Below are 15687 nucleotides of genomic sequence, written 5' to 3' on the forward strand. Positions count from 1 at the left end.
CAACCAGTGTGGAAAGATGTTTGCTGCTTGGGCTCAGGCGTATAGCTGCATGTTCTTAGAAAATATTTCAATATTCTGCATATGTACGATAGGATTGTTGATGTTCATGTGGTAAGATGGGTTTTTTACCCCATTGTCGGCAAATAGGAGCGTAGTCTTTTTAAAGGTTAGTGTGTAAGCAGCATAAGTGGCCAGATCAGGCGGCTTTTAGATTTGATTGACATTGGATTTTTCAGAACTGGAATCCCATCTGCTTAATATAACATAATAAGATCTAAAAGGAAAGCGTCGAATGGATCTTACATCCTGTGAAATACTAGTAACCCAAGTGAATACATACATGTTGTAACCGGTTTAAATGAAGAATAGATGTGTAAAATATAAACCAAAAGTGATCAAATCTGAAGGAGTGTAAAGTTCAATCTTGCTGCTGGTGGTCTGTGGATTTTGTTATTTCATTTACATAAACCAGTCACAGAGGATCCCCCTAAACACGAGGCTTGGATACAAGTAAAAAAACCACGCAAACTATATTTGTGTGTATGTGTGTATATATGTATACCGCCGGGCCCTGGACATACGGTGGGTTCCGTTCTAAGGGCCTGCCGTATAGTGAAAATCACCGGTAAGCGGAACTGGCGATTTTCAGCTGTGCGCATGCGCAACCCGGCAATTTCCCCCTTGTGTGCATGCGCAACCTCCCGTTTGGCGCATGCGCGCTGGCAGCAGCCCATTCTGCGCATGCGTGACCTCTGAACAGACATGGCGGCCCCCTTCTCGGTGCTGCCGAAAAGCGGGGCCTTGCTGTATATCTATCTTCATTCACAATGATACTTTGAAGATTCAATGTGTGTCCATTTCTCAATTCCATGTCTTCTCTCCATGGTTAACAACAACCTTTGGGAGAGGGAGTAAAAGCATAAAGCTGATGGGATTGAAATACTTTGGACATTTCTGTCTAAGTGGATGATCTGTTGGTTCACCACATTAGGATTTAATTTATATATTATATTTTTAGGATTTGTGATCTGGTCTATTGGAGTAGTTATATAATTTTTCCCATTATTTGGGATAGCTTATTAATTTTTTTTTTGTGTGTGTGGTGATTACAGATCTTATTGACTATTTATATTTTTTTATTTTACTGTTGGGTATTTTGTAGGCTTCAATTCTTCACGAATTCCAATAGTGTACGATTTTTTTTTTTTCTGTTTATAAATTTATCTATAAATATGCATATTTTTAAAATGATTCCAATTTTCAATAAACTTTTATTTAGTTTTTATTTTCACTAATTTAGTATCTAACACATGCACGAACACTCCTTTTATACTTCTATTGTTATCCACTGCTCTGCTTGCTATTGTGCTATTTTCCAGCTATGCGTCCAATACTTCCGATTCTGTGATTAACCTTGGCAATGAGAGAGAATACATGGAAGATAGATGGCTACAAAGTAAATATCAAAGTATCATTGCAAGTGCATATTGTTACACACACATATATATATTCCCCCTGTATCTTTAGAAATGACTGTTCCAGGTCTCTTGAATCCGGTTTCTCCATATCTTTCATTTTTCAGCCCTAAAGTACAGGGTCCCATGGATGGCTTAAAACAAGACATCAAGGATTGCAATATGGACCACAGAAAACATACCCATAACTTATTGAAAAGGGAAAAACAATCTTTATATTAAATGAGAATTCACCTTCAAATACATGGTTTTTATTGTGTCGTGTGATGACTGTATTTGGCGACCATAGCCAGTGGTCCTTGTAGTGATGAGGGGGGGATACATGTGGTATAGATGCCAAATCTTCTTTCTATTGAAACGGCATTAATTTGTACTGCATTTCAAAGCCTCTTGCAGGGTTGAAATCAAGAATCTGCTGGAAGCACTTCACAGGGCGGATCCTGAGCCCGAGAAATGTGTGTCTGGGTCAGACCGGGACCTCCAGGACACCACACACACGGATAAAGTGAGAGTGGCCGTCCTCATTTCTGGGACAGGTGAGGCTGTTGCATCTCACCTAAAAAAGGAATAGGTGCAAAACAGCGCTAGGGATACTGATGAATAAATGTTCAGGCAGCCAGGTGAATGACTGGTGGTACAACCAGTCAGGGAAACAGATGAAACAAAGGGGTTAACCGGCGCCAAAGAGGGTAAATACCAGTCCTGTTGTGACAGTCCAAATACAGTCCTTGGGATGATGAATGGTGATGATTCTCACCTCAGCAGTGCATATGTGAAAAAAGAGAAAGAGAAATAATAGTGCAGTAAATCAACACGGGGGGGGGGGGGGGGGGTGATCACAGATATTGACAAAAAACAACAAACAAGACATACAAACATATAACACTAGCACGGCCTAAATATTAATAAAAAGCATATTTATTGATGTGGAAATGTGCATAAACCGCATCCGGAGGGGTAAAATTGCAACCCTACTCACAAAATGCTGGAAAGGTACAGGCAGATCTGCTGTATGCAGCTGGGCTCTCAAGATGGCGACCGGAGCACTTGTGCTGGCGTCCACACGTGACTAGGAAGCCAGGCAGATGACTCAGATGACGAGGCCTCTGGGCGGACGTGACGTCACCCCCGTTGTGTATTCTCCACCGGCTCACAGGACTCCAGTCCTCCAGTCCTCATCAGCAGCCGCAATATCGCCGTACCTCGGTTCAAAACACTAGTTGGAGACTGCAGAGTTTCTCCTTTGGAACTGCAGACTTCACCACACTGGAACACTCTAAAAACTTGAAACTTCCCGACGCGTTTCGTACGCATGCGCGTACTTCTTCAAGGGATGTGCTTGTCTGATAGTCTCTATGGTATATATACCCTCAGTCCAAAGTCCTGGTTGGTTAATTGGATAAGTGGTATTAACCCCAATTAGGGCTAATAGACAACAGCACATAAACAATGGCCTATGCTAATCAACATACATAACAAACATACAACATTAATTGGGATAACAGAAAAGAGAAAAAAAAACGTTAAAAACATTTAAAAAGACATTAAAAATATAAACAGTGGCAGAACAAAGAATTAATGACTTAAAAATAAGTGATTATAAAAAGGCTTTGAGTTCAAAGTCGATATTCATTCCCTTAGGGGAGAGGGTTTTAAGTTCATATATCCAGTAAGCCTCACGTATACTGGCCTGCTGGAGTCTACTCCATAGAGACTATCAGACAAGCACATCCCTTGAAGAAGTACGCGCATGCGTACGAAACGCGTCGGGAAGTTTCAAGTTTTTAGAGTGTTCCAGTGTGGTGAAGTCTGCAGTTCCAAAGGAGAAACTCTGCAGTCTCCAACTAGTGTTTTGAACCGAGGTACGGCGATATTGCGGCTGCTCATGAGGACTGGAGTCCTGTGAGCCGGTGGAGAATACACAACGGGGGTGACGTCACGTCCGCCCAGAGGCCTCGTCATCTGAGTCATCTGCCTGGCTTCCTAGTCACGTGTGGACGCCAGCACAAGTGCTCCGGTCGCCATCTTGAGAGCCCAGCTGCATACAGCAGATCTGCCTGTACCTTTCCAGCATTTTGTGAGTAGGGTTGCAATTTTACCCCTCCGGATGCGGTTTATGCACATTTCCACATCAATAAATATGCTTTTTATTAATATTTAGGCCGTGCTAGTGTTATATGTTTGTATGTCTTGTTTGTTGTTTTTTGTCAATATCTGTGATCACCCCCCCCCCCCCCTGTGTTGATTTACTGCACTATTATTTCTCTTTCTCTTTTTTCACATATGCACTGCTGAGGTGAGAATCATCACCATTCATCATCCCAAGGACTGTATTTGGACTGTCACAACAGGACTGGTATTTACCCTCTTTGGCGCCGGTTAACCCCTTTGTTTCATCTGTTGCATCTCACCTGTGACAATCCAGTGGGATGGAGCTCTAGGAAGTTCTGCTAAAATAAGTTTGATACGGAGTCTGGAAAAGGAACAAACCGTTATGAATTGTGCTCTGCTTTATGGGGTTTTGTACCACAATTCTGTGGCTCTGCCGTAGAACTATTTCTGTGTTATAGGATGGGATATAACTGCCGGTGGCACTTTATGCAAAGATATTGTGCAATTTGCCCTAGGCACAGAGTAATTACAATATCATTTTTTTTTTTTAAAGTATTTTTTATTATGACAATCTACGCTTCGAAGAATTCTAGTAGCCGTATTTGTGTACAGAATTCTGGATTGTCTACAAACTTCCAAATCCGTCTGATAGACATTGTTATGTTGTGTGAATATCTCATGCATATTGGATTAGCGCCTCAAAGAACCTTCTATTGTCCAATCTGAGAACCAGTGTGTTTATCCAGTGCACTATGTTGCCGTAGCCATACTGGCTCTGTAGATAACTACGCGTAGGTTATATTGCAGGTACCTTTTTTTTTAATGGAGCTTCATTGGTGTGTTTTTAACATGGGCCGTCAGCCATGAGCCTGTCCTTCAGGTACGAAGTCACACCAACCCACCTCTCCAGTTAAAGAGCAGTAGTGCTCTCTTGTCAGCTCATGCAGTATGTTGATGAAGGCCACTCTTCCATTAAAAGGTACCACTAAAATAATTAAACCTGTCGTCCTATGTGCTGGGCAGGGGTAAGATGACCGGTTGAATTATTTCCCTGCGTAGGAGATGAGTTTGTACAACTCCCTTTCTTTTTAATGCTCATTTTTCAAGGTACAAATCTTGAGGCTTTAATAAAGAGCACCAAGTCTCCGGACAGCGCGGCCTGCATTGCCCTCGTCATCTCCAACAAAGCAGGGGTGGGAGGACTGCAGAAAGCAGAAGCAGCCGGTATTCCTACAGTGGTGAGTGATGTTCCTAAACTTACATTAATGGGGTTAAGTGAGGAGTCGCATATGATCTGACTGCACACCAATTCTCCTCTGACCTCTGCCTGCAAACACCTTCTCCCAGAGTGCAACCACGATCTCTCCGTCCCACCGTGGGCTGGATTATTGGTCTTGGGTAAAATATTTCTGATAGAAATGCTTCAATATACTTCTTCGCACATTACCTGCTCTCACAGCTCGACCTCCGCATAATCCCGCTTACTTCTTCCCCCAACACCAACTCCTTCAACTAACGCCCAGGGATCCGAAACTCACCGACCTTCTCACCCCCTTGTTACCTTATGTTTCCACTAACCTTTCCTTATAGATAGTAAGCTCCTTGGGGCAGTGTCCACCTTACCTACTGTAACAATGTATGTTTAATATTGGTTATTGATTGTCCTGCAACCCTATCGTACAGCGCTACGGAATATTTTGGTCGCGTTGTAAATGATAATCGTAGACAAGATGGGTTCAAAGCCAGAGGGTCTCCCCGTTGGAAGAGTAGGCAGAGAAAAATCCCCCAATAACGTGCCCTCACTAGCCCATCTGATGTCAATGTGAGGAGCTACGGATCAATAGTCTGATGGGTAACCAGGATGTGGTAGGTGTATGGAGTGAGAGAACTGAGGTGACCTCGGCGCGAGGCCCGGACACGAAAATCGGAGAATGACAAGAGGCTAAATGAAGTGACTAAAATGTAGCGCTCTGATTTTACCTTTCTCTGCTCCTTTTAGAGTTAATTTATAGAGTCCCTTTTAATGTTTCCTGTTGGACAAATGGCAGATGTTTCATTTCATGTCTCAAAAACATAGACAAATGTATCATAAAAAAAAAAGTTAGGAATTGCTGTTAACGGCATAACGTTTATTTTTACAGTAACAAACAAGTATTTTATTTATTTCTTTTTGTAGAGTGTTAGCACTTTTTAAGGCCAGGTCCCCAGAGGCCGCTACGGCGTGCGCGCCACACCACAGGCCCCAGTCGCCGTGCGGGCGCGCGGTGACGCGTACGCTGGCAGGGAAGTCAAGAATTGTCTTTCCTTGCCGCAACGCCCTCTCGTGGTCTGCGGGCAGCCTATGGAATGACCGCGCCGTCACTGCCGCGCTTCCCCCCCCCCCCCACGCATTCCATCGCTCCATATAGACCGCAGATCGCGGCTTCTACTCCTGCACGCGCCGCCAGGCACTCGGACGTGCGTGCCGTGTCCACTGGGGCCGCAGCCAAATATTTGTCAACCGTTTCGGTGCTCACTAGAGCTATTCCTTTTGTATTCCACGGCTGGCCACAGATTTCAGCTTTTATTTGAATCCTAAAGAAACTGCACATAGTCTGGAGTATTACATTTTAATCGGGCAATAACTATATAGGAGATTAGCGCTACCATTACATAGAGATTTTAGGTTTCATTGACGTTTGAAGGGTCAGCAATGCTACTTAAACACCGTGTGTCACTGTGAAGAGGGGAATAATATAAAGAACATTAGAGGTAATGCGTCACCACACAGACCTGTCGCCCGAAAGAACCTCGACACAAAAGGAAATACTTTGCAGCAAAGGAAACATACATGAAATATTTGGTTAACATTTAATTTTGCCGTGGCACGTGACATCCCTTAGGGGAGCATGTTCTGTAGTAACACTGTCCTAGGTGCCTCACGTGACGTCGCTTAGGACAGCATGTTCTGTAGTAACACTGGCCTAGGTGCCTCACGTGACGTCCCTTAGGGGAGCATGTTCTGTAGTAACACTGGCCTAGGTGCCTCACGTGACGTCCCTTAGGGGAGCATGTTCTGTAGTAACACTGGCCTAGGTGCCTCACGTGACGTCCCTTAGGGGAGCATGTTCTGTAGTAACACTGGCCTAGATGCCTCACGTGACGTCCCTTAGGACAGCATGTTCTGTAGTAACACTGGCCTAGATGCCTCACGTGACGTCCCTTAGGACAGCATGTTCTGTATTAACACTGTCCTAGGTGCCTCACGTGACGTCCCTTAGGACAGCATGTTCTGTAGTGACACTGGCCTAGGTGCCTCACGTGACGTCCCTTAGGACAGCATGTTCTGTAGTAACACTGGCCTAGGTGCCTCACGTGACGTCCCTTAGGGGAGCATGTTCTGTAGTAACACTGGCCTAGATGCCTCACGTGACGTCCCTTAGGACAGCATGTTCTGTAGTAACACTGGCCTAGATGCCTCACGTGACGTCCCTTAGGACAGCATGTTCTGTATTAACACTGTCCTAGGTGCCTCACGTGACGTCCCTTAGGACAGCATGTTCTGTAGTGACACTGGCCTAGGTGCCTCACGTGACGTCCCTTAGGACAGCATGTTCTGTAGTAACACTGTCCTAGGTGCCTCACGTGACGTCCCTTAGGACAGCATGTTCTGTAGTAACACTGTCCTAGGTGCCTCACGTGACGTCCCTTTGGACAGCATGTTCTGTAGTAACACTGGCCTAGGTGCCTCACTTGATGTTGCCTTTTTTTGTCCCCCTTAACATTGTATACTTGTCTTCCTGTGCCTCAGGTTATTGACCACAAGCTGTACCCCAGCCGCTCGGAGTTTGACAGCGCCGTGGATAAAGTCCTTGAGGATTTTTCCGTTCAGTTTGTTTGCCTGGCGGGATTCATGAGAATTTTATCTGGACCGTTTGTCAAAAAGTGGGATGGTAAATTCCATATTAAAAATCCTATTCACCGATCACATTCTGTCTCAACCAAGTGAGCCCAAACTGAGCACCTCTTCTGTCTCTGCAGGGAAGATTCTTAATGTGCACCCGTCCCTACTACCTGCTTTTAAGGGAGCACATGCGCACAAGCTGGTGCTGGAGGCCGGTGTGAGAGTCTCTGGTTGTACTGTACATTTTGTAGCTGTAAGTATCTGCTTGTTTGTTCAGTACGCCATTTAAGTCTGTCTCTGTTAACAAAGGGGTGCTCTGCAAACTAGGATATAAGATACTGTATACAGGCATACCCCGGTTTAAGGACACTCACGATTAAGGACATATTCGCCCAGTAGGCAAACGGCAGCTCACGCATGCGCCTGTCAGCACGTCCTGAACAGCAATACCGCTCCCTACCTGTACCGAAGCTGTGCGCAAGCGGGGAGACTATAGAGCTTGTTACAAATGCCTTATTTACATCAGTTATGCACGTATATGACGATTGCAGTACAGCACATTCATCGATAAGTGGGAAAAGGTAGTGCTTCACTTTAAGTACATTTTCGCTTTATATACATGCTCCGGTCCCATTGCGTACGTTAATGCGGGGTATGCCTGTAATAAGAAAGTCCACAGGACAGGAACTCGCCAAAAAGGTTTATTTTAATCAACTCAAGGTTTCGACTCACTTTGGAGCCTTTCGTTTATTACAATCCACTCATCAACAAAGGCTTGTTTATTGACAATTTGAATTTTTTTTTGTCTTATTGTAACCCCCCCCTCACTTTACCGGCTGTCGAGTCGCACCGGCGGCGGGGTGGTGTGGCGTCTCCCGGCATTCTACTGCGTCTCTCCCTCAAACTCCAGTGTCTCCCCCTGCATGTTGTGTGGAAGTGGCTGCACGTCGTCAAATGACGCCGCGTTGCCATGACAATGCGCGGCGTCATTTGATGCCACGCCGCCATTCACACACGATTTCCAGGGAGAGACACTGGAGTTTGAGGGAGAGATGCAGGAGAATGCCGGGAGACGCCGCACCACCCCACCGCCGGTGCGACTCGAGTGGGTAAAATGCACTCGCCAAGCCCTGTATATGATTGTAATTAACCGTTTGTGTGTGTGTGTGTGTGTTGCAGCACTCGGTCTCGTGTATGCTGACGTAAGCCATTTTTATATCCGTTACCCTACATTCTTCTTGCAGGAGGAGGTGGACGCCGGGGCCATTGTTTTCCAAGAGGCTGTCCCGGTGGAGTTGGGCGACACAGAGGAGACGCTGTCGGAGAGGGTGAAAGTGGCGGAGCACCGGGCCTTCCCGGCAGCTCTGCAGCTGGTGGCCAGCGGAGCGGTGAAGCTGGGAGCGGACGGCAGGCTCTGCTGGGATGCAGAGAAGAAAAACTAGGGCACAAGGTGTTCGTAGCAACATTTATATTGCATTGTAATAAATGCTGCCAGATACATAGGGTCTGGCAGAGCAAGAGGCCTTCCCTTTAACATATATATAATTCTCAATAGACATCAAAATGTAACTTCACACAGGACTCGCCCTGAATACCTCCATCAGCCGCAAGGTGCGCCAAGCCCTACAGACTCACAAACTGACTCTATAGTGCTGCAGCATGGAAGCAAAACCACTACAGGAATGATGAAAATGCCTGGTGAAGAGTCATATGGCAGAATATCCCTTTGAAACCGGGTTGATTGACGTCTCTGGCCTTCCCCATCTGTAACATATTTGGAAGATTCCATTTTGATAAAACAAAAAAAACCTGCTGTCCAGGATAAGTTTGTGCAACCAAAGGTGGAAATAGTGAGGCCCCCTGGGGTTCTGCACTTTGTACATTTAGTTGACACCTACGTTGCCAGAGAGAGAGTGTAAGTGACAGTTGATGGATAGTTAAAAGCTAAGCAGCCCAATAAATTCTTTGCGGCTGTTTAAAGGCCGGTAATACCATATTTTTTTAATATTGCCAACTATATTTGCACTCTACTGGAGCCAGGCAGACTGCCATGTAACCCTCAGTGCTAGAATATTTCTTGGCTCCAGGGTCATATTGTTGCTCTTCGAGTAATTAGCTGCAGGAATGATGAAGAAAATCCCAGGCTTAGAGGTTATATATACAGTATGTAATAGAAGGGAGGGCTGGGCACTGTGGGTTTCTTTTCAGATATGCTTTATTAAGTCATTAGACATACAATGTCTCGGCTGAGATATCCGCCTTTATCCAGCATGGCTATCCCTGCTCAAGGCTGATCGCCGCAGAAACGGGGGGCGGTTAATGGCTTCATAAAGCATATTTTAAAAGCAATCTGCAGTGCTAAACCCTTCCTTTTTCCCCCCCATTAGTATGATGGAATAACGGCTCTTGTGCTGTTCCCAAGTCAGCCACAGGACAGACCGGTTACCTGCAATAAAAGAATGATTGAAATCCCCACCCTATGTAACCAGGACGCTGCCATCTATAATTTGTGAGTTCTGGTTCTTTAACCCAGGCTATGTTGAAAAAGCTGCGTAATGTGGCAGACATAAGCTTATAGGAAACCATATTAAAATGGACAAGAAGTAAAAAGTGACAGTGTGCTTATTTACGTGTCATTACCCAGAATCCCTGGCTGCAGTGGAATCACGGTATGCTAAGAGGCAATGGGGAAAGATAGGGTTGCAGACCTGTCTGAGACATGCAAATAGGCTCACAAGTTGTATTTTTATTTGCTGGTTTTCATTTAAGACACCAGTAATCTCAATTATTGTGCGTTCCTCTATCTGCTGCTAGAACAGCACACACACGTCTCCTGTTCACCCTTTGTCACACACGGCTTTACATTTACAGGGAGTATTGAAGAAAGCAGCTTCGTGCTATTGGTGAAGCAGAAAGAAAATAACGGATACCTGAATAATCTTAGTCTGATTTCCCCCACAACCTCTGTACTGTATGTATGCACATGGTGTTGGTAATCCTAACATGTCTCTAATAATGCTGACATTAGTAGGTTTTCATAGCCCTAATTCAAAGTGCATAACCAAGTACATCCCAAATGCATTAAAAGCCCACATTGCTCCCTTTAGTATCTAAAGTGACGTTGGCTTTCATAAAGCTTTAAAATCCAGGGTTTTCCCCCAAAATGTCTAATCATTCCAAATCTGTCGTCACATCATTCTTCTGTTCCATTGTAGCGGTGACTGCTTTTGACCACGGCATCTGTTTCCACAATAAATCTCTTGCCTGTGTTCTGAATATGTATCCTTTTTTTGCTGTTTAAAGTGCTGCAGTAAATGCAGTGGGAAGAAACCAGGTCGTTTCCATGCCGTTAATTGGTTGGAGATTGAGGGGAACGGGAGAGAGAATCTCTCCCACCAGAATGGCGGCAAGATTGGTGGAAGGTGTTTACGTAACTTTCTACATATTGGGTGGATGGCTCTAATACAGAAGGTTGAATCTAGGTAATAATTGTAATGTGATAGAAAATCCCTGTAGCTCTCAGATCTAAAGACAAAAACACTGCTCGCCCGCTTCCTTCACGTACAAGGTCTCAAACAATGTGTTTTGTAGACTGTAACATTTTGCCTTTGCCACGTTTAAAGCGGATTTAAATCGTCCAGGGATATTTCACACATGGGAAGCTGACACGTGATGAGACATGTTTTATAGAAGGGTGAGCTGTAAATACTGTGGTAAGGGACGGTTTTTCATGTCTTAGAACCTCCTGACTATTTGAAACCTGCATGAAACATCCTTATAGACAGTGAAGAGTTGGAAGTTTGATGGCGAAGAGGAGATGAATAGGGTTCTAAAAATATGTCCTGATGATTCTAGCAGGAGTGAATCTTGCCAAGTCGAGTACGATATTTATGCGATACCCAATGCTAAATCACAGTGCCATGGAACACCAAGATGATTGCCGATGAGCAATAGAAACCAACAGACAGTTGCAACATTATCTCTCTCCTTGGCTTCCAGAGCGAGGCTCAGCCCAAAGACCATATTTGTCCTGGGCAATTAAAAGTTCTCTACATCGCTCTCTTATTCTGGTAAAAACAAATGGGGGAGTTAAGACTTTCACCAAACGGGTTCCTCTTCCCCCTATAAGGATCGCTGCTCTCCACACAGGATTTATTTTTCTTTTACATTTTAATGCAGGGCGCCTTTGGACGTTCCCTGTTGCTGGGAAAAGGAGATGCATTGCCTGACGTTTCCTAACGCCATGATACTTTAATTTGGCCAGTGGGAAGCAAGCAAGTATACGTGGACTTAACCCCTTAGCCATTGTGCTAAAAATATGGTCCCTGCACACTCTGCCTGATTAGGATCTCGCTGCTGTTATTTGATGTTATTGAGAGCAAGTGCCATGGATATGGAAACAGGCCACTCTGGGGCTAGTATTTGAAGGGCATGAGATGCCTTATAATGACCTAACATCCTCTCTGGAGAGTTCTTATGCTGTTGACGGAGCATGATACTTTACTGTATGGTTCTTCTGTGATGGTATGTGTGCTTCAAAAGCAAATGAGTGTCTTATGGTATCTTGTTCTGACCTTGGGTGTGGTCCCTTTCTGTTGCATAAAACTCTCCTGTGTGGCTAATTAGCCAATGTATCTCAGTGTAACTCATTGGGTGTCTCCCACCAGTGAGCTCGGCTATGAGTCCGGCTGAAACCGCATCTGCTGCTGGCTCCCAGCTGGTTGCCCTGAGGACAGTGGATGCTTTCTCAAGATGTTTGCAACCAAATAGTTTAGTGTGCATGTAGAAAGCGGAGGCAAAAGCCATGTTCTTACCATGTACATGGCTTGTTTTCAAGAACATTTTTGGCATTGTACCAGCGGGCCTGTATTATATGTGAATGACATTAAAGGGCATTCAAAGACGCAGAGCTTGGACAGTGCACTTCCAAAATGTTATTAACATGGATTCCGTAGAAGATAATTTGTGTATTGAATTTGAAATAAATAAAGTAAGAGGTGTAGATTTAAAACAAAAATCTCTCTTCCCCCCCTCCTCCTCCTTGGCTGAGAATCTCTTCCATTGTCTTCACATTTGGAATCCTCACTGGCTAACTTGCAACAACATTTATAATGAAACTGGGACAGCCAATACGCCAGCACAAATGCCACCAGCTCACTATCCCTGGGTTAGATGGTTAATATCCAATGACCACAGCCCTCATCACATGTTCTCATTATGGCCCCCATTCAATATGCGATGACTTCTCCGTGTCAGGGATGCCTCTGAACCCCCACTGATTTCAACTGAGCTCAGAGCGTTCTCCGACATGGACAATTCACTAAGCTCCAATAAGGGCCATCAGAGAGACAGATCCGGCCTTGACTGCCATACAAGTCAATGCCAGCGTTGGTGTTTATTGTACGTGTTTTCAGCTCTCCTTTGCACTCAGCCCAGCTAGTGTACATTATTCCATTTATTTCCCCTCTCACCTTTCTAATACCCTTTATTGCAACATGTTTGCAAATAGGAGAGAATTAAAAAGGGGAAATGACAACATCACGAAATATAAAGCAGGTATTTAATGCAAAGGTTTATTACAAGATTGCTATGGAGACCATATTTGACAATTCTCATGCATTTTGGAAAATGCTGGTCACTTTTCTCAGCATCACATATCAATGAAGACTGACCAGCATTCTCTACTACAAAGGAACATTGATATGTTACTATATATACTGTTGACCCACGATTCCTAAAACCTTACATCAAGTATTTCCCTGTGTCACATCTATGTTGGAGATACTTTAGTAACGTGTTACATATATGGTAAACATGAGAGTTTAAGATGCTCTAGTTGTGACCATATATTATTCATTGCACAGGTTTGGGATGTCCGTCTTTGCATTTCCAACAGACGTTACCATGCTCTCCTAAATGCACCGATCCACTGGCCACTAGATGCACGGCCTTAGCCACGGCTCTCTGCTGGGCTTCCTCCATCCGTTCACCCAGTGACGACTCTGTGTCATCCAATTCTACTGCAACCGTCTCTTGTAGGATTATAGGCCCAGTAGTGGCTCCATCCTAGAGAGAGAATACTTAGAAACAGGGCTTTTGTTTCTGGGGGTATGTGGAGGGACGCAGTATCCCCACCTTTTTCATATGGCTACTGTGTTAATAGTTTCTCACAAAAAGATTGTTGGAAAAATCACAGTATCTCCACTTTTTATTTTTTCGCAGAAAAAAAAAAAAAAAAAAAGAACAGTGTAGACATCACGAACTAGTGATAAATACTCTAATACACACATTTTCACCCACTGCAAATCGCCCCATTGTAATATCTTTATGGCCAGGGCTCCTAATCCCTTATACCTGGATGTCTTGCCCATGTATCAGACCTCATCTCCTATCAAACCTACAATATCTTTAGAGAGCATCTAATGCCATCATGTATGGGATGAGAAACATTACACGGGCTAAATAAGGAATACTCACAAGCATAAAACGAACGGTGCACCCCGTGACCCTCATTCCCGCTTGAAGAACATGATGTGGTGTATTTTCCACTTTAAATGATGGTGAAAGTGATGGGTAGATGTTCAATATTTTTCCTAAAAATACATATATTTAAGAGACGATAAAGGAGATGGGATTATAAAATAAATGGATATTCAATCTACAAAACTTTGTTTGGCTTTACTCATTAACTCCTTCAGTGCCACCAAACAAACTGCAGTCTTACCAGGCTCATCTTTCGCTCTCCCCCCCCCCCTCTCTATCCTTCCCCCTCTCTCTCGTGTCCCCCCCTCTCTATCCTTCCCCCCCTCTCTATCCTTCCCCCCCCTCTCTCTCCCTCTCCTTCCCCCTCTTGCTCTCTCCCCCCTCTTTCTTCTCTCTTCCCCCCCCCCCCCTTCTCTCTTTTCCCCCCTCCCTCTCCTCTCTTTCTCTCACTTGGTCAGTGGTTTTATATTGGAGAAATATTAGCAATGTATGATAAAAAGTTCTCCCAGGCGAGACCTTGAAAAGTTCTGCCACACGAGACCTTGAAGGCGAATACAGAATAACATCTATAGAGCAGTGAATCTTATAAAGACACATGTGGAATTCTCTTAATAAACATTTTTTTCATTGTTTCATTGTTTTACATTAGAGCAAATATTCCCAGGGCATATCTTTATGTAATGTTGTACATTTTGATAAGAGGACAAACCTACGGCCTGTTCTGTATTATGCTTAAAAATATAATGCTAAATTCATTTTTTCTTGTGTTACAATAACATAACACAGGCGTATGAACACACACAGAATATGCATTTCATTCATGTAGAAACTGCTTCTAATGACATTTTCAGTGTTTATTTTAATAACCATGTTATCTAGTCTTATGGCATTATATTGCATTTTGTAGCGTAATTATTTATACGGTTTGAACTGCTTGGGAGTTGATCCCAAAAGGTGAAACAAACATTAAAGGCTATGCATCAAGTATTCCAAAAGGCTTCGGCCTAGATAACAAAATAGTGCTAAGCCTTAGCTCCCCCTATACTCCCATTCATATGGATAAAAGCTGAGGCAGGCATCTGGGCCTTAGAGCCAGGGCCACCGACAGCCTGTCGGCGGCCCTGCTTAGAGCTTTATTCTATAAAGTCCAAAGTGGTCGGTTTCCGTCTTTGGGGATTTCCGGCCAAAAACTACACGAAAAACCACTTTGGATTATATAGAATGACCCCCTGTAGCGGGGCTGTTCATTACACTGCGATAGTACTGATTGGGGCGCTATCGCACATGCAGTTTAATTGGAGTTTCCCTTGCGATAGTGGCCTGATCAGAACCATCATAGTTTAAGGAATAACCCCCTTAGAATATCACTTTCATGTTGCGTCTCTTGGCCTCTGTGGGATGGTACTTTGTATTGAACATTATGGGGAGTGTGTATAAGAGAAGCTGAGATAGAAGAGAACTGGCACACTATTGTCACTCTAATAGCTGCTATTTTTCTCTTTGTGCTGATTAAACAAAGCAGAGGTGGAACTAGGTATTTTTACGCTGGGGCAAGTTCCTCCAACTGCCCTCCCCTTCCCAATTTCTTCATCTAAATGTACTTTTTCTTTGGTAGCCTGTAGACTTCTCTAGTATCATGGCTACGGAGGCTAACAAGATGTGACACCTTCCCTGAATATAAAGTAAAAACAGGAGAATGACTATACATACAGTATATAGTATATGTAGCACCTG

The 15687-nt window shown here is 44.1% G+C and overlaps 2 protein-coding genes across 5 annotated transcripts in view; one reads left to right on the top strand and one right to left on the bottom strand.

The window, feature by feature from the left end:
• Positions 1 to 10746, top strand: part of GART (phosphoribosylglycinamide formyltransferase, phosphoribosylglycinamide synthetase, phosphoribosylaminoimidazole synthetase) — a 37512-nt gene extending 26766 nt beyond the window's left edge. For 2 of the 3 annotated variants that reach the window (XM_075593836.1, XM_075593835.1), the window contains exons 18-22: positions 1862 to 2011; positions 4695 to 4825; positions 7378 to 7519; positions 7608 to 7723; positions 8715 to 10746. In XM_075593836.1, coding sequence (XP_075449951.1) covers positions 1862 to 2011; positions 4695 to 4825; positions 7378 to 7519; positions 7608 to 7723; positions 8715 to 8912 — 737 coding nt within the window. In that variant the 3' untranslated portion in view covers positions 8913 to 10746. Of the gene's footprint in view, positions 1 to 1861; positions 2032 to 3886; positions 4667 to 4694; positions 4826 to 7377; positions 7520 to 7607; positions 7724 to 8714 lie in introns of those variants that run through there. The other variant, XM_075593837.1, reaches the window with a different exon arrangement.
• A 2267-nt stretch (positions 10747 to 13013) lies between these two features.
• LOC142491365 (trifunctional purine biosynthetic protein adenosine-3-like) overlaps positions 13014 to 15687 on the bottom strand; it is a 68317-nt gene continuing 65643 nt past the window's right edge. For both annotated transcript variants that reach the window (XM_075593838.1, XM_075593839.1), the window contains 2 exons: positions 13948 to 14063; positions 13014 to 13536 (listed from right to left, as the gene is read on the bottom strand). In XM_075593838.1, coding sequence (XP_075449953.1) covers positions 13324 to 13536; positions 13948 to 14063 — 329 coding nt within the window. In that variant the 3' untranslated portion in view covers positions 13014 to 13323. The remainder of the gene's footprint in view (positions 13537 to 13947; positions 14064 to 15687) is intronic.

The sequence above is a fragment of the Ascaphus truei genome, chromosome 3, assembly GCF_040206685.1.
Source record: "Ascaphus truei isolate aAscTru1 chromosome 3, aAscTru1.hap1, whole genome shotgun sequence".
In the NCBI taxonomy this organism is placed as follows: Eukaryota; Metazoa; Chordata; class Amphibia; order Anura; family Ascaphidae; genus Ascaphus; species Ascaphus truei.